The 21,962-nt window shown below is 44.3% G+C and overlaps 1 protein-coding gene across 2 annotated transcripts in view; it reads right to left on the minus strand.

Moving 5' to 3' along the window:
• FZD3 (frizzled class receptor 3) overlaps positions 1-12,425 on the minus strand; it is a 54,200-nt gene extending 41,775 nt beyond the window's left edge. For both annotated transcript variants that reach the window (XM_075707070.1, XM_009483270.2), the window contains exon 1: positions 12,237-12,425. In XM_075707070.1, coding sequence (XP_075563185.1) covers positions 12,237-12,425 — 189 coding nt within the window. The remainder of the gene's footprint in view (positions 1-12,236) is intronic.
• Positions 12,426-21,962: the final 9,537 nt, after the last annotated feature.

Raw genomic sequence — 21,962 nt, forward strand, 5'->3', positions numbered from 1 at the left:
TTCCCACCTCACGGATGAGGACTAACACCCAGAGATCAAAAACGCGTCCTTTAATCTGTCGCACCGGCTCCTCTCTGATGGGTACGACAGGTTATGTCAGAGGAATCTGCTACTGCTGCAGTAGAACCGCAAGCTGCAGATATTTTACAGTCCTGGCTTCCAATTCAGTGCCCCTTTCTTGAGTCCCCTCCGTGACCCTGGCTACTAATAGCAACTCGTACAAAGTGGGAGGGGAACCAAAGCTGAAATTTAAAAGCCTGGAAGCTTACTATTTTCAGACAAAAGCAACTGCCTCCTGTTGTGTCAGAAAAAAAGTAGCTGATGGATCTGAAGAATTATGTCGCCTTTTTGTGATGCCACTTAATTAAGGTTATTCTGAATAACAGGTATAATTTTCCTGTAGTTGCAAAGTAAGACTAAGGAAAATGTCTGTGTACCCTTCAGGGTCTGAGATTTTTCAGTATTTTAGCCACAAGATTTTGTAAAAGTGCAGCTGGAGGACAAATTTTCAAATCAAACCATTTAAATGAAATTTCTTCTACATAAGGTAAAGACTATTTTTCTGTAAGAACCAGACAGACAATTTGTCATTCAAAAAGCTACCGTGGAAAATCTGAAGACAAAGTATCTTCATTGTTCTTTAAGAAATTAATATCAAACTAATTATTTAACACATTTGTAAAATATGCAGATAAAGTGTCTCAAAGGCACTTACAGTCACATGATACACATTTTTGCTTTCTTGAAATGTCTTCTTTATTATCGACAGTAAGCATCAAACCTGAAATCCAAGACCAAACTTTGTTACCATATTCTTCTCCGCAGTTACATTTCCATATTGCACCTGCCCAGATCGGACGACGATGCTAAAAATGCACAATGAGAAAGCAGAAGGAATACTCATGAGCAGGGATTCGACTAATGGCTCTGCTGATTCTGAACGGCATATATTCATCCACTCCTCCACAAAAAAGGATGCACAGATGTTAGATAATTGACAGTATGACTAAATCATTATGAAGGGAAAATATGTAATGCGTCTAAGTTTTCAGAGAAAAATATTAAAAACATGAATGATGCTTTTGGACCTGTCAGGGGAGAAAAGCTAAATGAACGGCTGACCAGAATTCTCTCACTGAATTTAAAAAGAACGATGTTTCTCCTTGCTCAGTGCCACAAACATGACAACTTTTGTTCTACGAATCAAGAAACAGGGAATATAAACAAGTTTACAAATTGAAAGCAACTTTTAAAAGATAAATTTCAGGTTTCTACAACACACAAAGATGAACTACAAGGAGCTTGCCTTCCTTGTTCAAATTCAAATTAACCAGCCCTTTGTGCTTCTGTTCTCTCCTCTTCTCTTTTCAAATTTCCTTCCTCGTTTCCATGGGAACCCCCTCGCTGACAAGGCTCCGAGCAGAGCGAGAGGCCAAGCTTAGCGAGGGGTGTGAAAAGGGGAGAGAGTCAAAGGGCAGAATTTGGCTCGGGAGAATCAAGATGCCAACCTTTGTCACCCCACAAAGGGGGGGGTAACCATAGGAACTCACTCTGCGGGACCGGGGCGGAGAGGGCGAGTATCATGGCCAAATTCACAAGATGGGAAACAAAATGGGAAAGGTGTCGTTAAAAATGCAATGCTAGAACCTACCATGAAAAAAAAGTCTTACAAATGAAAAGAAGTCAATTTTTTTTTTAATTTAAGGACCGAGCATCCAGCTTTGTGCTTGTTTTAAGTCCACATAAGAGCATCACGTTAATTTATATGAGACCACAGAGAAACTGGGCAGATCTGATTCTCAAATTCCACGCAAATACTTAATGAAAAAATGCTGAATACTCCCCTCTGACTTTGACGGGCTCTGAAGACATTTTCTAAATGCCTCACACATACCTGGAAACAACACAGCTTCCGGAAGATTGCTATTGAGCTATGGCTTCAAACATGCAGAGACAGTTTACACTAACAGTTCTGCGAAATACAGAAGATAGTGTAGTCATTATTGTTACTGCAAGAGCAATCAGACAGAGCAGATTTACATACAGTATATGAACATGGCATCGCATTCATATAGTACATAAAAATATAGATACGGCATACTTTTATTCTTGTACCTTGTAAAAGAGACAGCAGGAGGATGAGGCATGAAACAGCTCTATAAAATCACAAATGATACATAAAGGAAAAATACGGTCCAATTGTTCATCTTCAGCACAAAACATAGGGAACATAAAAACAGCAGGTGGTTCGTTTGAAGAGAAAAAACAACAGCAGCAAATTCTTCACACAACACCTTTCACTTTTGTAACTCTTTGCCACCGATTTGTGTCGATGCTAGAAGAGTGTACGAGTTCAGGAAGAAAGCTGATAAATTTATAGAACAATACATCAGAGGTTGCTTTGCTAATGCAAGACATCGTTTCCAAGCCACAAATTGCTGAACATGGAAGAACAGCCTGGGCAGATGCACGTTACATACCTGATGTGTTCTTATCTTCTCTATACAGCACCCACTGTGGGCCACCATCGGGTGACAGACTACCAGCCTAAAGAAAATCCCTGGTCTCACTTTGTATCGCCCTTCTTAGGTTCTTACATTTACCCATCTCCTCCCCAACTTCATTTCTACTAGCCTGCCTCTCACACCAAACAGAATCGTTTAGGTTGGAAAAGACCTTTAAGATCATCCACTCCAACCATTAACCTACACTACCAAGTCTACTCTAAGCCAATCAAGGGTAGACTAGACTAAACCATGTCCCAGAGTGCCACGTCTGCCCGTTTTTTAAATAATTCCAGGGATGGAGACTCCCCCACCTCTCTGGGCAGCCTGTTCCAATGCTTGACCACCCTTTCCGTAAAGAAATTTTTCCTAATTTCCAACCTAAACCTCCCCTGGCGCAGCTTGAGCCCATTTCCTCTCATCCTATCGCTTGTTCCTTGGGAGAAGAGCCCGACCCCCCTCCCTGCCCCCTCCTGCCAGGAGCTGCAGAGCGATCAGGTCTCCCCTCAGCCTCCTCTTCTCCAGGCTGAACACCCCCAGTTCCCTCAGCCGCTCCCCATCAGCCCTGTGCTCCAGAATCAACTGGCTGATTTTGATTAAGGTAGAGAAAAAACATACACACATAGGAGCGAATGTCTGTACGCTTGTGGTAGGTAAGAGGAATGGTAAACGGTAGGACCAATATTCCCTTAATGCTCCGGCACAACATTCTTTTGCTTCTGAGTTTACACTTGCAGATATAAAGCTACAACTGACTATACACTACATTGTCATTTAACTATTCAAAATAAATTCATTTAACTATTCAAAATAAATTCATGTGTGTTCCACCTTTCCTAATAATTCCTCTTTAAGCCTCTACCAGATGCTACAGAATTAGCCACAATGCAGAGCCATCTGCCTTCATGACCCTGAAAACAAGCCCTCTGTGAATAGACGTTGATTAAGATGTAGATCATTCACTTTGAACTGAATCATTACATAAAACTGATGGTTTTTTCATATGCTTGCACTGAACTATTAAGGCTAAACTTCGTTTCCATATTTCCACTTGAATCGTCATTCAGAATTAATCTTTTATTCAAGAAAATATGTACATGGTGACAGAGTTCATCTTCAACGTGCAAGCAGTAGTTTATCAATTTAACAAAAAAAAAAAAAAACCCCAAACCCTACTTCTCTTCATTTTCTCTCTCACTACTAGTCTGCATTTTGAGAATATTCACATAGCATCTTGTTCTCATTAACAAACACAGAAGACTAGAAAGCAGTATTTCTGAAATTATTCTCTGGAGAACATCTGTTAGCCAGGCAAAAGAAAGTAAGCGTTTCTAACACCTGCTATCTAGCTCTACTATTTGAGCACTGATGATCTGCATGCAGAAGTTTATCCCCTGTGTTCTTTGTATTTGTTTTAAAAAGAAGCATCTCTTTAGTACTCTGTTCTTTCATGCTGCTCTGTACAGCATAGCACTGTAATACTTTTATCTGGTTTCCTAAAGTGCAATGGTATGGCTCCCGGAGGAAAAAAAAAAAAAAAAATCAGAGACTCACTGTTGTGATTGCTCACATGAAGCAAGCATCCATTCCACCTTAAAATGCCAGTTATCATTTATATGCCCTTTGATTGTCGTACTAGGATGGACCGCATGCTCAGGTATGATCAAGAGCCACAAATCCACTCAGTTTGCTGTTGTGGATGTGGGTACCGCCGCGTTGACAAATACCTTCCTCAGTAAGTCCCTATTTGACAGTCTGATTGTCAGAATTGCAATGCCCTCCCAAACACAAAACACTGCATGCAACAGCAGCCGAAAAATCCAATTTTTGTGCATCTGCTCCTGGACATCGCTCTGTTCGGGTTTACTGCTTCAGAAGATTTCTAGGCAAAGACAAGATTCTTTCCCTTTCTTCCTTATTTAAGCCTTTACCAACTTCAAAGTAGGCACATACGCATAGCTCTGAGCTTTATCTGAACGCAAATTATTATCTCACGTGGCTGCTCTTCCTGTCTGAAGAGTCTAAATGCTTCAGTATTCACTGAATATTATTCATTCAGATTATCTTGAAGTTCACTGGACCTTCATGTGAAAAGGATCAGACTGATGGCCCTAATATGAGACCATCTAAGGCTACGTTCAAGAAACAGCTTCCTCAGAGGCCTCATTTTACGAAACTGTCAGCTCATACTAATTTTTGTACGGATCTACTTGGGGATGTAACAGCTCTAGTTCTTCCCAAATGGTTCTTACCCGCTCAGGATTTCACCTTTGCACAACACTCATGGCCTTTACAGGTCAAGATTGAAACCACAAGCTGACACGTTTCAAACAGACAAGCCTCAGGTATTCCTAAAGCAAGAATTCGTAAGCAGTACGTTACGCGGAACTCCTTTGCTCTGCCTGTACTCTGCAGAATCATCTCTGCAGCTCTAGCTTTGAGACATTCTGGTTTAACAATAGAACAATCTATATCTTTACGTGGCTAATTCTAAGGCAAAACTTCAGAGTCGGAATAAGAGAACATAAAATTAATGAAAGAGTAGGCTTTAATCAGCTGGTGTACAGCTTGCATTCTTATGATCATGTACAGTTCCATTGTTCTGTAGGCATCACAATCTTACACACTAAAGAGAAAATTAATCCTTACTGCAAATTAGTGTCTAAGATTAGGGTGCTTACAAAACACCAGCTGATTAAAACCTACTTTTCCATTAGCTTTATATTCTTATACTTCTACGAGTTTTGGATGCAGAACTGAAGAATACAGAAAGCCAAGGAAATGCTGAGATTTAGGAGAGTATAGTGCACAGGCAAAAGAAGATGAGGGATAGAAAGGAATAAAGATGGAATTAAGGGGGGAAGTTGATCAGGATTTTCCACCCTACATTCTCCCCATCCTTGCTGATCAGTGGGAAAGACAGACAGACACTTCCCACTTGTATCCAAAAAAAAAAACCAAACCCAAAACAAATCACTCAGAAATAGGAGGAGGAATGGGGCAGTACCACCTCCCAGCTCCAGGGAAGGCAGGAATCACAATCACATCAACCAAGAGCAGTAAATTTTGCACACTTTTCCCTGGCCCTCATGCAAATCAAGAATTAAGGGACAACACTCCATGTTGAGTCCAAACTGATTATATGAAATCAGTAGTAATATATGCCTGATAGAAAAGCTATTTGAGAAAGACCATTAAAATGAGCCACTTAATACTTGACATACCTATACTGGAAAAATACCTAACTCCTATCCCACATGCTGAGACCAGGATAGGAATAAATATAGCTATGTCTTCTGTTGATGTCATTTTTAAGCATACTCCAGTTGTTTTCTACTTAAAAAAGACAAAAAAAAACCCAAAAACAAAAACAAAAAAACCCACTAGACTCCAAAGATCACTGCTGGGAGGAGAAAAAGAAAAAAATATATTGCCACAAAAAAGGAACTGTGCTATAAACACAGAAATATCGTCAGCAAGGGTATGCAAATCTTGCAGCACGCGCTCTGCTCTGCGGCAGGTCAACGGCATGATCCTCTGCAAGAATCAGTACAAGCAAGAAGCCACTAAATTTGAAATAGGGTATGAAAAATGAGGTGTCTTCACAGCTGTCGTTGCATATTCTGTGACAAAGTCCATTAACTATTCACTCGCTCTGCTTCTAAATACTCAAAACTCCATGACTGGCTAGTTAGTTTATATTAATCCAATGATTCCCAGCTGGTGAACTCTACCATGCTGATGGAGTAGGAGCATACGAGTCGGTATGACTCCTCTCCCCTTCCAGCTACCTCCCTCACACTGCAAAAAACAAATCAACTGCAGGATAACATTATTTCTCCATTTCCCCCTTTGCATCTCCCACCTACACACTAGCCAACCTAGCTATGGCGCATCCCTAAGTCCCTACTGCTGCTCTTTCTTGATAAGCAAAATGGGAATGGAAGTTGTGAGAGAGCGCAGAGGAATAGCATGTTATCTCCTCTGCCCGTATGGTGACTGGATCATCTCATTTCTGGGACGTTTGACCTCCGGTATAATCCCAAAAGACAACGCTTCTGCGTTCACCCAGAGGGACCCATTTAGCCCTCAGCTGTGTCTGGTTCCTGTCCTTTAAAGCCTCTTTGACCCCTGGTATCATTTGTGAGGTCCCATAAAAATCAGGGTAAGGAGAAGGAAGTACTGGCAGTATATTTAATTGCAACAAGGCTGGCAATCATCATATTAAACCACTTCTCTTCCTCAGTGACAAAAGCTTTAGTAGCACGCTCTCAGGCTCCAACAGGCGACCAAGTTACATGTTCTCTGATAAAAATATTTGTCTGCAAAAATTGCATTAAGGCAGATAAAAAACACTGCTTACTAGTCTTACGCATAAGCAAATCCTTCAAGGCCAAAGGAATATTAAGTGAAAAAGGGACAGAAGATAATTCTTTGTAGGAATAATAATCCAAGAGATGGGTAAACAAGGTCAGATCCCTCGGGGGGGATAGTGGTAATTTAACTTCTCCATTGTCACTGCCTCATTCAGCACATGATCTATGTAACACGGCAGAATTGCAGCAGCAGCACAATGCAACATCATCTCAATGTCACACTATCGACACGAACGTATTTAGAGGGAAGTTTTAACAGCATAGCTGAGACAGACGACGCTAGATGGTTATTGTAATAAAACAACCTGTTAGCAGCTTACAGAAAATTTTAAAAATACCTTACAATATGTTCTACGCGACAGGACGGAGCAGAGAACAGGAATGACCCCACCGAGTCAGGAAAGGAGAGGCCCCCGACGCGCGCAGCGGCCGCCGCTGTGCAGTACTGCAGGGCAGGACAGCTCCCAGCTCCGCTCCGGCCTGCACAGCTCAGCCTGGCCGCAGGCCTGGGCAGGCAGCTCCGAAAAATGCGTGTCCTTTACACCTACCATCTCATATCTCCATACTCTATCACGATGAGTCTGTTAGTCTGTATTAACTAGCGTTACTCCTTTTAGAAAGAAGCAGATGTAAAATGACCCTCGTTTTAGTCTCCGCCGTAGCCAAGCAGATGTTTAACAGAGGTGGGACTGGTGCGACTGGTGTTTCTCCTCTACCGAAAGGAGTAAGCCCCTTTAGAGACGCTTGGGGATAAAATAATGCTCCAGGCCCTTGCGTGCAGAAAGCCCTCCCTGCAGTCTTCCCGGATTAAAGCAGGCCTTGCTGATGTAGCGCAGCAGAAAGCTTAAGGCATCATCTTTCCTAGGAGTAAATAAAGGCATAGGAACCGGTTACGGCATGGACCAGTATACACTAAGAGGGACTCCTGATGTAATATTCTATTTTTCTTTGTTTAATCAAGGTGATTAATACCAATATTGCTGCAACATAACAAGGCAACACTGATGACGTGACTTGTTAGCCTTTCTTATAATTATGAAGCAATCGTATTAGCATAAAGGCTCAAAAAGGCAACTTACTGATTTTTTGAGTTTTCAAGAAGTAACAATAAAGAAGTTTTTAAACAGTTCCTTCAATGAAGCAATCAGTGGTATGGTAAGTGAAGTACACTGAATTTATTGACAGTAAGACAACAGCTGTAGTAGTTCTCTTTTTTGCATCGCATTCACTCTTTCTTGTATTGTACTCTCTCAGTACAAGCAAGCTGCATTTCTCTTATGGAGTTTATTAGGAACTGTGGTGAAAAAGCGTTATGGAAAAACTGTGAGAAGTACAAGGCCTTCCCCCCCCAAGTACACAAGATGAGTCACTGGTTCTGCTGCTATATTAGTTTATGCTCGCAGCAATTAGGAAGGGCTTGGAGATGAGAGGTGTTTACCAGAAAAAGTCACAATTCAAGTTTTAATAGACTTTATTCAGTTCAAAATTTGAGTGCTCCATCCATTTGACTGCAACATTAAATGATGTCTAAAAAGCCAAATAATAAAAACTTCCTTCTTGCTAAGTACAGATTTAAGGGGCAATCCAGGCTGACATAATGAGTGGAAATACACTTAGGAAAAGCCACAGGTTTTCATTCTTTTTTTCCTGCTCAAACCCCTAAAAAAACTCTGCAATGGAGGCACAGGCCCCTGCGTAGTGAATTTAAGCTGGATAATAGCTTTGTCTCTTTGCACAGCCTTCACCATTTTTCATGAAGCATTGAGAAGTAGCCCACAGTCCATCCCCAGACCGAAACCACCGGCCTATATGCTAATTATATTGGCAGAAGGGAGTACTACGTACACCCACAACACCAACGCACCCATGCTAAGTTTAAGAATGGCTTTGGCATCGAGCTAGTGTATGAATTGCAGCACCACAGTGTTTCGTGCAAGCTAATTTACGCTATTAAGTTGAGCTTTATACCACAGAGTGCAGAGAAGTAACGTTTGCTTCTCGACGGTTTCTCTCTCTGTAGCAGAAAGCTATTTTCTGAAGATAAGAACAATTACACCAGTTATTCTGGCTCAGACTGAGGGTCCATGTAATTATTGCTCTGCTTCCAACAGTGGCCATAAACAGACTGTTAGTGAAAGTGGTATTTTTGACAGTTCTCCGAAATCATTGGTTTAACATGTAACAAAAGCCAGCAAAATGAACAGTATGTTGGCCATTGCTAGGAAGCTATTAGCAGCAAAAAGCGTGATTTTATTTATAAGTAAATCCCCAACGTGCCCACATCTGGAGTGGTGTGCCATTCTCATCTCCATCCCTCAGCAAGGACAAGGCTAGAAAAAGGGACAGAGAAAGGTAACTAAAATTATTACAGGAATGAAGCAGCTGAATTGCAAGAAGAAAGCCCGAACAGCTGGAACACTTCAATTTGGAGAGAAAAAGCCTGGGGGATAAAACTGAGGTTTCCAGAATCAGAAGTGTAACAGAGGATTTAACTGCAGCACAATATTGCCCAATACTGAAACAAAAGGCCGTTCAATGAAACTAGCAGGAAACTGGTTTAAAACAGGTTAGAGAATAAGTACTTCTTCATATGGTGGCTAGTGAACTGGTTGACAGGATTCATAAAATAATTAAGAGAAATTCATTGATAACAGATCCATTCAATGATACTAAAGGGAACAGGCAGGGAGGTTGCCTCAACATCCATAATTCAGGGACTGTGGATACGGAGGGAGCACTGGAGAAACACCCCACAGACAAGAGGCTTCCATCCCTTCCCTAAATAGTACCTCTTCTTGCCATTAGCAGGCACAGGACGCTTGGCAAAACAGACCATTAGCAGGACATTTCTTAGATTCCTAAATGCTCTCCCAGCCTGTGACAATTTTCTGCCGAGGGGAAGAGCCTGAAGTGGTTTTTCTCTGCCTAGTCACCCTCACTGGCATTATCTTCCAAGTTCTGGTCCAGTCTCCTCAAACTTTTTGCATCCACAGTACTGTCAGAGTTTCACGGCTCTACTGCCAGCTATTTGAAGAACCTTCACCTTTGTTCTGACTTGGCTTCCAGCAACTTCATTTGGTGGAGCCTAGTTCCTGCGCTGGAAGAGACAGTGTACAGTCAATCCCTACAACCCTCTGCATGCCACTTATGATGGTAGTTGTTGCTGTTGGGTTTTTTTTTTTTCTGTTTTAAAAGTAGGCTAAGGCACCCTGCCATAGTCTAACACTCCTCATACTGGACACGTTCCATAAGCCTGTGGTCATTCTTCCTGTTCATCTCTGGACCTCTTTCAGTCCAAACTTGTTTTTTGAGAGAGCTCAGAACTTCAGAACACTCCAGCTATTTGTGAGCCATGGGACTGTACACCACCACTGTAAAGTCTGGTCTTTATTCCTTTCCTAATTATTCCACATCTGATTGGCCTTCTGGCTTTCTTACTGCTCAGTCAAGCTTTCAAATCATAGTTCAATAGAACAAACCATCATAAGTCCAATGAAATAAGCTGACCACCACCACTGATGTGAAGAATATTATTCCCCCCAACACACACATATTTATCAGTTTCAATTTCCTCAACAATTTTATGGCTCGATGTATCTCAAACGTAATCTCAAGATCCTTACAATTCTTCATTCTGGTTTGACCTTAGTTCTAAGTTACTCGCAACAGTATCAACAGGCTTTCTCATCTTACTGCTAGTCTTCTCTTCTAGATCATGTAAGAAAATACTGAGCTGCGCAGATCCCGAAAGCCTTCCACTGATAATCTACTTCCACTCCAAGGGGTGACCGCCAACCACCCAACAAAACCAAATGCCACTATCTCCACACCTCCACAAGCCAAGTCCCAGAAGTCTTCAATCCAGTTGGTTTCATCGATTCCTTTAATATCCTAAGTTCCACCTTTCAACAATGAAATAAGCAGCTTATCTCACCTGGTTGTTCACAGATTATCCTATTCAACTTGCTTACTTGCTTTGGCTTCATTTTTACTCCTTAACAGTTAGATCTTCAAAGGTCCTCAGAACTTACCAGAACCAATTCTAAAATAAAATTCATTCCTGTTGCTATGTATTTAGTATAATTGGAATCCCTAGCCACATCCAAATGAGCCATTGAAATGCAAGTCCATGTTCTTTCAAAGAAAGCACATTTAAGGGTAAGAGTCTTTATTTTCTTCTTACAGTAAAATGCCTGTCAAGTCTGGTTCACAACTCTTCCGTAGAAAGACTATGTAAAGCCTTGGTTTTATATTATTTAACAAGAACAATTAAATTAAGTTTCTGTGTTGTCAGGAAGAGCATTCAGAGATGAAAACGCATGATGACTCTTTCTATTCTCAGTACACAGCACAGTGTATCTACCCGTGAGGATTCCCAAGCACTTCAAAAATACAAATAAGCCTAATCTGCACAAATCTCTCATGAAAATTTGAACAGGTGGATGGTGAGACTTGCCTAATATTCTGAATTTCCATCAATTTTAGTCATATCACAGAACACTGAGTAAGGAAACTCCTTAGGCTGGGTGGCAGGATAGAGAACAGACTGAAGGAAAATTAAAAGTCTTGTATAAACTAGGCTATAGATAAAAAGAGACAAAGTGTGTGGTTGAAGCCCCATCAGGAAAGTTCTCCAAAGAAAGCTTAGGCAAATACCAGTGGAAACGTGCTGGGTTTTTTTAAAAGAAGATGATTATTATACACAAGTCCAAAGAAGGTTTTGGGGGATAATGGTAACAGTAATAAGGTACCATTATAACAAAGACAGTGCAAGTCTAAAAGCTTGTCTGCCCGGATATGGAACAGAACCAGCTTAACTAAATTGTCTGCAAGACAACAGACTGTCCTGCAGCTGAGAAAAGCAGTACTAATAAATGAGCAATCTCCATTATTTTCATAGTATGTCTTATTATTCTCATTTTCTTCACACCAAATTTTAGGCGAGTAAGAAAAGGCCAAGTATTACAAAGCCACCAAAGAACATAGTCTTCAGAACTAAAAATCTTCTATTCGTTGTTCAGTATGCTATTCTTCTGGCATTTAGTTAAGTGACAGACCATTCAAAATACGCATTCTTGATCTGTCTAAATATTTAAAGTAACAGGCTAACATACAAACACATCCAGTGTTTCACGCTCAGTTATACTAAATTAGGCAAATTTTGTAGTCATAGAATATTTTAGTATATATTACAATACATCTTATGCAAGTAGTATTTGGTTTTATGTTTAAATTATTAATTATCTTGATTTTTTTCATTTTGATTTCTAATATAAATATCTTCCTGGATTCTGTTACCAATTATTTGTCCACTAAAGGCCAAAACCATACGTATTGCTGAAAAAAATAGTCTTACCTCCATTGCCAATGCCGCTGTTTGCTGATCGTAATGATTCAGAAGATTAGGCATGAAGGTGGTATTGTAAGGCAGATCCTGGCACATCCGCAAGATGATGGGCTCACAAGAAAATAAACTGTGCCCTCTTGTGTGCCCCACCAAAACATCCAAAAGCCAAAGGTAACCGAACATCCAGCTATTAGCCATCCTTCCACGCTGGGAATGGGGCCAGTTACTGAGCCCGGTCAGAAAGCTCTTCCAACTCCTCATGTACCCTCAGACTTCACTTCAAGGGCAATATTTTCAGTCCTTGTTTGAGGTTCTTCAAAACTGGAATACGCTTTGTATACAACATTCTCAGCTCAGTCCAGAAGATGATGTATTTGAGACAGACGTGTGAGAAATCTCACCTTTTCTTTTCTCAGTATTATATAGCAGGTATTAGGTTAAGGTATTAAAATGTTTAACCACATTCCCACACAACTGACCCCATCGTGACAGAAGAGCAGTCGAGTTACGTTCTTCCTTTGTTAGGTAACCTAGAATAAAAAACACAACAAACAATACAGTAAAAAGCCCTGTAATTGATTAACATCTTAGCTCTAAAAGGCCTGGCAGACAAATTCCTTCAAGTTCTCATGTGCGAGACTAGAGGGTCCCTTGACAAGTTTTATTCCTGGTTTCAGACTGTTTCTGGTGGAAAAAAGCTGGTACGCTGTAAAGCTCAGGATGGTGAAAAAGGGGAATGTATTTACTATGAAGAAAATATTTTTAGAAAACCCCATATTTTAAATTTAACCATGTGAGCATTACAATTGTTGACCACACTGAAACCAAGCTATTTATGACTCAGCATCTCCACTGGTACATTCACAGCGATAGCATCTCTTTAGTTGCATGGCCTCGTAACTTCTGCTGAATAATTATAAAACAAAAACAAAACAGTCACCACCACCAATACACAAGTCCCAACTTGCAGTACTGAAGACTACTGTTCTGCCCAACAAGCTACAGTCATGGTTTGGCTACCTGTGCTCAAATATGTAATTTTAGTCCAGTTGTAAACAGCTTTTTTGTTGTCTCTAAGCCATTTTACTTGCACACATCTCCTATCTTGCTCTCCAGAAACCGTCATAACAGCTAAGGATAAGCCAGAAAACAGCATTCTTTGACCACCCCTTTCTCCACGCGCTCTCGAAGATGGAAACTGCAAAGGTAGCTGCGTATGGTTGTTCTGCCAGTTCCACTCTACCTATAGAGCCAATTTAAACAGCAGTCGTTCCCCAGGGCTGGATCTGCACTTTCTCAGCGCTAAGGGGCTGGAGTGGAACAAGCAGAATGGGGACTCAGCCTGTCGTGCTCATCGACTGGAGAAACAAACTCTGAGATCAGAGGCTGAAGCACGGAAAAAGTTGACAGAGCCGTAAGAGTACAAAGAGGCCCTTTTTGTAGAACAATTTTGTCTTACAGCAATGAAATTTGCAAAGTTCAGTCTCTAACCAATTGCTTTAAAAAAAAAATGGTTAAAAAAGGTAACAGAAATTCAGAAATTCTGTTTGAACCAGAAAACCCCAAGTCCTCCATCAATATTCCCGAGAGTAGGCAACCACAAATTTGAACAGCCTTCCAGTCTTGAGAGAGTAATGTGTTTCCTTAGATATTCAGGGAAATAAATTCTACATGTCAGAGATGGAAAAAATTTTTCCTTTCTCACTAACACAAACTTAGTGAGAGATACGAAAGAGTTAATTACCAGACTTCTGCCTGTATCAGCCGATGCACGCACGCTTTTGTTTACACAGGCTCATCTTATGGTCAGAAAAATTAAATACCATATACCTCTTTAAACCCTCATGTGCTTTGCGGGTTGGACTAGATAATCTTGAGAGGTTCCTTCCAACCTAAACAATTCTGTGCTTCTCTTTAAGATCATGTGAGGCAACGTTTTTGGCTGTAGCTGTGCAAGACAGACTGGCAAAAACAAACATGCAAATAGGAAAAAGACCAAGATGCTAAACATAACCATGTTAAATTAAGTTCATTGACAACTTGCTTTCACAGGCTGCTTACTCTCGGCACAGCTATTGACAGGGAATCCATGTTTGAAGCAGCACTGAAGTACAGAAAGAATATAAATAGTAAAACTGTTCCAAACGTAGGAAAAAATAAAACATGACCAAAAAAAAGCAAAAAAGAGAACTATCTACACCTTAAGTTAGGTGGTAGAACCAACAAACACAGCTCAAATCACAGTGTCTTGCTTATATTCTAAAGCAAGCATTGCTGTGAAGAGCAGTCAACACACTGAATTTAGAAGATCGAAATTAGCCACAATATTTAAGATATGCTACATCTAATCACACCTGATTTTAATCCAATTTCAAGTTCATATGGCCTTGGAAAGCTATGTCCTTTGAATCTAAGGAAGCCATTTCTCAGACTTAATTTTTAAGAATTTGGCACCTCTCAAAAAAAACGAAGACCTGAACTATCCCATCTCCCAGGCAGCATTACTTAACCCTAAAGGTTTCTGCATATTCTCACATCCCAACCAGAAGATTACAAGTTATAGACAGACAAAACCAATTCCTACTTAGTTTTGCACAAGGTGCCTAACCCCCTTGAATCTAGTCCTTCAATTTTAACATTTTAATAATAGTTCCCCAAACTCAGGAAAAGAAGCCTTTTCAGTTTGTTGTCTTCTCCAGAACACTGGCTTCAAGTAACTTTTTTTTGTTTTCCCAAACACTTTGGCCACCAACTCCAAAAGACTTGATTCGACAACTTCAGTGAAGTCCGCTTGCAGTGCGGATTAGCAACTGACTTTTTAGCGTGCTCCCAGTAATTCAGGTGCCATTCCAGCCGTGATCAGGAGATAATGCTTCATAAGAGAGGTCCAGAAGCAATGTAAGATGAACCGTACTCACACCAGGTATTGTGTTAAAGTTGGAAGCACAAATATTGGGCAAATCCAGGTCAGGATCTAGAGTCTTGGGAAGAACTCCAAGAACACGTCACACAAATCATCATATTAATGACATTCAAAGTAGAGACTCCAAACAAATCCACCCATCTTCTGACCTCCCCAGAGCCTCAAACTGAAAAAAACATGCAAAAACCTAGACTCAATAAGTCACAAAAAGTTTAAACTGTGCAAAAAGCAGAAAAAAAATTCGTGTCCTTTCAGGACTTTTCCAGTTTATGCTCAAGGTCTTATACTATATAGTATCATGAAGGAAATGAAGAATGTATTTACTAGAGCCAGAAAAGAACACCAAATTATATAGCCTCCACATCCAGTGCCCTTTCATGGGGGGAAAAAAAAATCTAGGGGAAATTAAGAAAAAAAAGACAACCATATCGTTGCGAAAGGAGACAAAGTTTTGCAAACAAGCATATAGATGACCTATTAATTGGTGTAGACAGATGAATGCTGTAATGAGCAATCTTTAGTGTCAAGATAGTTTCTTACCACAGATCCAGTTCTGTCTACTCTTTGTTAAGCCTCTACATATGAAATTTTGTGGTTATTTTTATATGTATATAAAAACAAAACAAAACACTTTTGACGACACTGGGAATAAAAGAGGAGGAGGGGATACCTACCCATCTACCCCAAGGCACTGAAAAAAAAAACCAACAAAAAACTGTGGGCAAAACGGGTAGGAAACAGCTAGGTTTTGTTAGTGTGGTTATGGATTTATACGTTATTTATAATCGTAAGAAGCCCATCCAATTCCTGCTGTAAAGGATAAATTAAGACATGCATAGATGACTATTACAAAGAGTGAAAATCATGAAATGAAAGGGTTGACTCCCACGAGTGAATTTTTTTTCCCCCCCAAATAAATTTCAAAGTTACTAAGGGAGCAATGAGAAGGGGGCAATGGGAAAAAAAGTCATCATACTTTAGAAAGTATGTAGGTGGATTATCTCACAGCTACCTGTCCCAGAGAAATGAGGTGATAAAACAACAAGCTAGACTCCTCCTGTACAAGTGAGGAGACAAGAGGAGGATGTCACCTTAGTCATTCCCCACCCGATTCTGATCACGGAGAAAGGAAAGGAACTCATTCATTGCACACAAGCACTGGCAGCGTTTCCCCAACCCATTCCCACCCACATGAAGGCACAAAAGGAGAATACATTATTCTCCCAACTCCATTTTAATTAGTCAGCGGGAAAGAAACTCCAGTGCTGTACTGCCCTGTTCCACTTCTGTTGCATATTACGGGAGAACCACACTATAATCCCCCACATCCTCTATTTCAATTAGGAGACCACGGAGAAAAGAGGGCACACGCTAAACTCTCCCACTCTTCCACTCTTCCATGCTCCTCCTCACTGTACTACAGGGCAGAATGAAGAAAGACGCAGACCATCTCCTCTTCCCCGCTCCCTGTGCACAGTGACACCACGACAGTCCCTGTTCCACTCCCAGCAGAGATGATGGAAAGGCAGAAACCCTTTCTTGCTTAGGTTCTCCATGTATATGGAGGGACAGGTCTAGCATCTCTCTCCATTTCGATTCACGCTGCATGGCAGGCTGAAGGAACTGGAGAGGGAGCTAGCTATCACCCCTTAGACTGGAAGAGGAGGTAGGGTGCAGACTGAACTAGCATCCCCTTTCCCCTTGAATCCTCACTGTGCTTTAAAGGCAAAAGGAACGAGCGCACACGGGACTAGCATCCTCTTGGATTCCTGCTGCATCGCCAAGGAAAAGGAAGGATATATACGTACGTAAGACTAGCACCCCTTCCTCCCAGCTCCCCGCTGCACTGCAAAAGGAAAAGGAGAGCGCGTGGATAGAGCTAGCATCCCCTTGGGTCCCTGCTGCGCTGCAAAGGGAAAAGGGCGAGGGAGGCGTGCGTGGGGCCAGCATCCCTCTCCTCCCGGGTCACTGCGACCGCACGGCAAGGAGAGAGGAGGGAAGCGTGGGACGAGCAACCTCTCGGGTCCCCAGCGCACTGCAGAAGAGAAGGTGCGTGTGCGTGGAGGGAGGAATGGCATCCCCTCCTCCCCGGGTCCCCAGGGCGCTGCTGGGAGAGGAGAGGCAGGCGGTTCGTCCCCTTCCCTTCGGATCCGACGCTGCAAAGGGAAAAGCGGGGAGGCTGCCCACGGACTAAGGCCCCTCTCTAAGGCTCCCAGGGTTGCGAGGGGAAGGGCGAAGAGTACCCGGGACTCGCATCCCCGTCCCCCTGGGTCCCCGATGCGCTGGAAGGGAAAGGGAGGGGAAAAGGACGGGACGAGCATCCCCTTCTGCGGGGGACCCCTCCCGCGCCCCGGCGGGGACCGGCCACGCACGGAGCCGGCATCCCCCGGCCCCGCGGCGCTGCCGAGGGAGCGCGGGGGGATCCCGCACCTCCACCTCCTTCAGCGGGCGACACGACCAGCACCCCCCGTCCTCCGGGCGCCCGCCGCATCGCAGCGGGGGGGGCTGAACCCCCCGCCCCGCTCGCTCCCCCGCCCAGAGGACGCTTCACGGCCGCCCCCCACGGCGCCGTCTCCCGGAGCGAGTGTCCCTGCCGCCGGCGAGCGGGGCGGCCGCCGCGGGGCCGAAAGAACGGCATCCCTGAGGGAAACCCCCTGCCCGTCCGCGCCCCCCGCCCCGCTCCGCGCCGCCCGCGGCCCCAGGTCCCCGCCGTTACCTCAGCGCGGGGTCCCGCCGCGGCCCCGCTTCTCCCCTCAGGTGGCGGCGGCAGAGGCAGCGGCCGCGCCTCCCCCCGCCCGGCCCCGCCGCAGCGCGCGCCCCGCCCCGCGCCCCGCCCCGCTCCCTGCCGAAGCGAACGAGCCAATCAGAAGGGGCCGGGGCAGGTTGCTAGGTAGATCGGCACCTTCGGCCGTGCTGCCTTCCCGCCCTCCGCTGGTAGGAGCTGATTGGCTGGCGCACCTCCCGAAGGGGGGGGGCGCGGTTGCCTTGGCGACGGGAAGCGGCCTTGCGGGAGGAGTAGGCCGCGCCGCCCGCGGGCGGGGAGGAGGAAGGTGAGGGGCGGCCCGGGCCGGGGCCGAGCGAGGTCTGAGGGGACACGGGGCGGGGGGGATCCCCTGGGAGAGCGCGGGGCAGAGGGGTCGGGCAGGGGGTGCGTGGGGAGCGGGGAGAACCGCAGTGGGACAAAGGCTGTGGGACATCGTGGAGGGGGACACAAGGGCAGCGGGGCATGGGGAGGGGGATACAAGCGCAGTGGGACACAGAGGGGCAGTGGAAAGAGAGGGGAGTGAAAGTCCGGAGGGTATGTGGAGGGGGTACCCCATTCAATAGGATGCAGGGAGGGAGTCTGACGGGAAGATGGAAGACCCCAGCGCGCACCAAGCACGGCCCGTGCTGTGGGGAAGGGGTCTGCCATGCACCCAGCGGAGCGGGTGTGAACGCCACGGGGGGGGCACTCTGAGGCACAAAGGGCCTGGGGTCTGCCCGTCCGCAGCACCGTCAGGCCCGGGCCCCCAGGGGCCTGTTGTTGCCTTTGGGTCCCAGGAGAGATTTCAGTGTGTGAGTGGAAGAGAAATATGGATGCTGAAAGGGACAGGGCATAAAGACATCATGCAAAGAGTATAAACTCAGTAAATGGGTGGAAAAAGCACTGGTATCTATGGACAGTACAAGAAAGACATTGGGGTGCTGGGGCGTGTCCAGAGAAGGGCAGCGGAGCTGGGGAAGGGTCTGGAGCACAGGGCTGGTGGGGAGCGGCTGAGGGAGCTGGGGGTGTTCAGCCTGGAGAAGAGGAGGCTGAGGGGAGACCTGATCGCTCTGCAGCTCCTGACAGGAGGTTGTAATGAGGTGGGTGTTGGTCTCTTCTCCCAAGGAACAAGCAATAGGATGAGAGGAAATGTCCTCAAGCTGCGCCAGGGGAGGTTTAGATTGGATATTAGGAAAAATTTCTTCATCAAAAGGGTAGTCAAACATTGGAACAGGCTGCCCAGAGAGGTGATGGAGTCCCCATCCCTGGAAGTGTTCAAAAAACGGGTAGATGTGGCACTTTGGGACATGGTTTAGTGGGCATGGGGGTGTTGGGTTGATGGTTGGACTGATGATCTTAAAGGTCCTTTCCAATCTTAATGATTCCTAGTTTTTACTTTCATTATAAATGATCCAGCCACCAAGCCAGGAAACATGAAATTCTTCCTCTGCCCTGAATTGGTTTAGTGGTGGACTTGGTAGTGTTAGGTTAACAGTTGGACTGGATGATCTTAAAGGTCTTTTCCAGCCTAAACAATTCTATGATCCTATGTAGTACTGAGTACTGAGCAGCTGGGGTTTGCTACCACCTTTTAAAGTGGGATGGGGAAAGCTATCGGGACATCACAGGATGTGGGGATGCGGGGCAGCGTAACTGTATGTGCTGCAGGACTAGGGAAGCTCTGGTGGACTTTGAGGTAAGAACATCATGGATCATCCAACTGCGTAACAGAATCTAAATCCAGCGAGGTTTGGGGTAGAAAGGGAAATGCTTTATTCTCTAGGGATAAAAGGGACCTTGCTGTTGTCTTATTTAGGGGAGGAATGGTGTTAGGGATCAATACTGATTAATTGCCCTGGGTGTAATGTCATTGGGACTATGCAGTGCTGTGACAGCTCCTGGGAGGACTTTGGCCCTGCAGGATACAAGGAGACTGATGTGGAGCAGGAGTGGGCATCGGTGCTTCTGGGCTCGGAGCAGATCCTGGAGAACATCTGTAACGTGGACACAGAGGAGAGCAGCCAGGTATCAGCACCACCAGGGAGGGGAGATCACTGGGTTTATTGGAGATCACAGAGGGTACCGGTCCTTTGGAGCTGAGTGACGCTGTGGGGTAAAGGGAATAGGATAGGATAGGATAGGATAGGATAGGATAGGATAGGATAGGATAGGATAGGATAGGATAGGATAGGATAGGATAGGATAGTTCCAGTTGGAAGGGACGTACAACGATCATCTAGTCCAACTGCCTGACCACTTCTGGGCTGACCAGAAGTCAAAGCATGTTGTTAAGGTGATTGTCCAAATGGCTTTTAAACACTGACAGGCTTGGGGCATCGACCACCTCTCTTGGAAGCCTGTTTCAATGTTTGACCACCCTCTCGGTAAAGAAATATTTCCTAATATCTAGTCTGAACCTCCTCTGACCCAGCTTTGAGCCATGGTTCTGAAAAGAATGTGTATGGAAGTTAAAGCAGCACAGCAAGGGCATTGGTAGGGGGCAATGGTATGGAGGAGCACACAGGATTTTGGGTCTGTGGGTCAGTGGAGAGTGTCGCCTCTGGGATGGAGGTACCGGTGCCTTGGTGGGCATCATGGACCAGGGAGAAACACAGAATTAGTTATTCACTGCCTGGGATAAGGGGGGTCGTAGGGGTACTCATACCTCGGGTTCTTGTGCTTAGTGATATTTCTAGCACGCCCTGGCAGGGGTAAGGGTGTTGGTCTCGTGCAGTGCAGGGTGCATGGGGAGAGGCAGAAATATCAGTGGCACAAGGTGCTGCAGGCGTTCAGGTCTATCAGTACCGTGGTGATGCTGTGCTCTGGGGTTTATTGATGCTGTAGCATTGGTATCGCAGAGATCCTTGAAGCCAGCCGGGCAAACATCAGTGTCAGGGGCGCAGAGCCTTCCACGGGACTGGGGACAACCACGAGAAGACTGGTGCGGTAGTGGGGAACACTGGCAATATCACGCAGTCAGAGCGGATGCGTTAACCGAGGACAGGCCGTCACCGTGGGAGGTGCTGGTGACAAATGCGGAAGGCTGGATGATATCAGTGCTTTGCGGCTTCTGGGTTAAGGGCTAGAGGGAAAGGAGGAGCACAGCATTGGCCTCCTTGTTGGAGATCATTGCAAATGTGCCCTTAGCCTCCTGCCCTTCTCCTCTTGCCATCTTTTGAGGTGTCTCCCTACAGATGAGGATCTGTTTCACATTATCTTTGCCACCCAGAGCTATCCTCTTGAATTTTTCCATTTTGAATGCCTTATAGTTTGTCCTACATTCTAGATTTTTTTTCTGTTGCTACCATTTACAGCATTTCTTCCATAGCATCAGTCATCGCACTGTTTGTTGTTGATATAATAATTTGCAATAAAAATTACTTTCCTGTCTGAGCTTGAGATTCATTCAGTCAAATTTTGTTTACTCATAACTGAACTCCTCAACTGTGCCGTAGCCATCACATGGATTAAAATGCGATTAGGCTTTTTCTCTACAAAATGCATCCTTAAACCTCTGAGTGCACCAGGTTCTGTTAAACCACAAAGGTTTACTGCTATAGAGATGTGGTCAAAAACATTAATAAAGCGGGTCTGCTTCTGAAGGACTTGTTTTGAGTATGGTTTGCACAAACCTCTGGAATGCCATTCCAGAGGGTTAAGCAGAGATTAACCCAGCTAAAGGAAATTATTCCAATGCCCTTAGTTAATACGATATGATCATTACGTATTGCTAATCTTTCTTAAATGCAATCACATTTTTTTGAACCAAGGGCTTGACCCAACTTGTACTGAAATCAGTGAAAGTATTTCCAGTGGCTTCAGCAGGATTTCAATCAGTCTTGAAGTTGTCTCGCTGTTAGACAAGGCCATTCGTCTTTCCTGCCCTGTAAAATTAATGTATGTCTTCATACATCTCAAAAAGCACAAATCTCTTGGGTCCCCACTCAGTATACCCTTTCATTCGAACTCTGAACCATTCCTAGGCACTCTCTGGCTGTAGTAACCCAGGCAGTTTTGCTCCTTTTTAATATTTGCGCTCTGCCAGGCTCACCTGCTCTCTGCAAACTGT

Source organism: Pelecanus crispus, chromosome 3 (genome assembly GCF_030463565.1).
Source record: "Pelecanus crispus isolate bPelCri1 chromosome 3, bPelCri1.pri, whole genome shotgun sequence".
Taxonomy (NCBI): domain Eukaryota; kingdom Metazoa; phylum Chordata; class Aves; order Pelecaniformes; family Pelecanidae; genus Pelecanus; species Pelecanus crispus.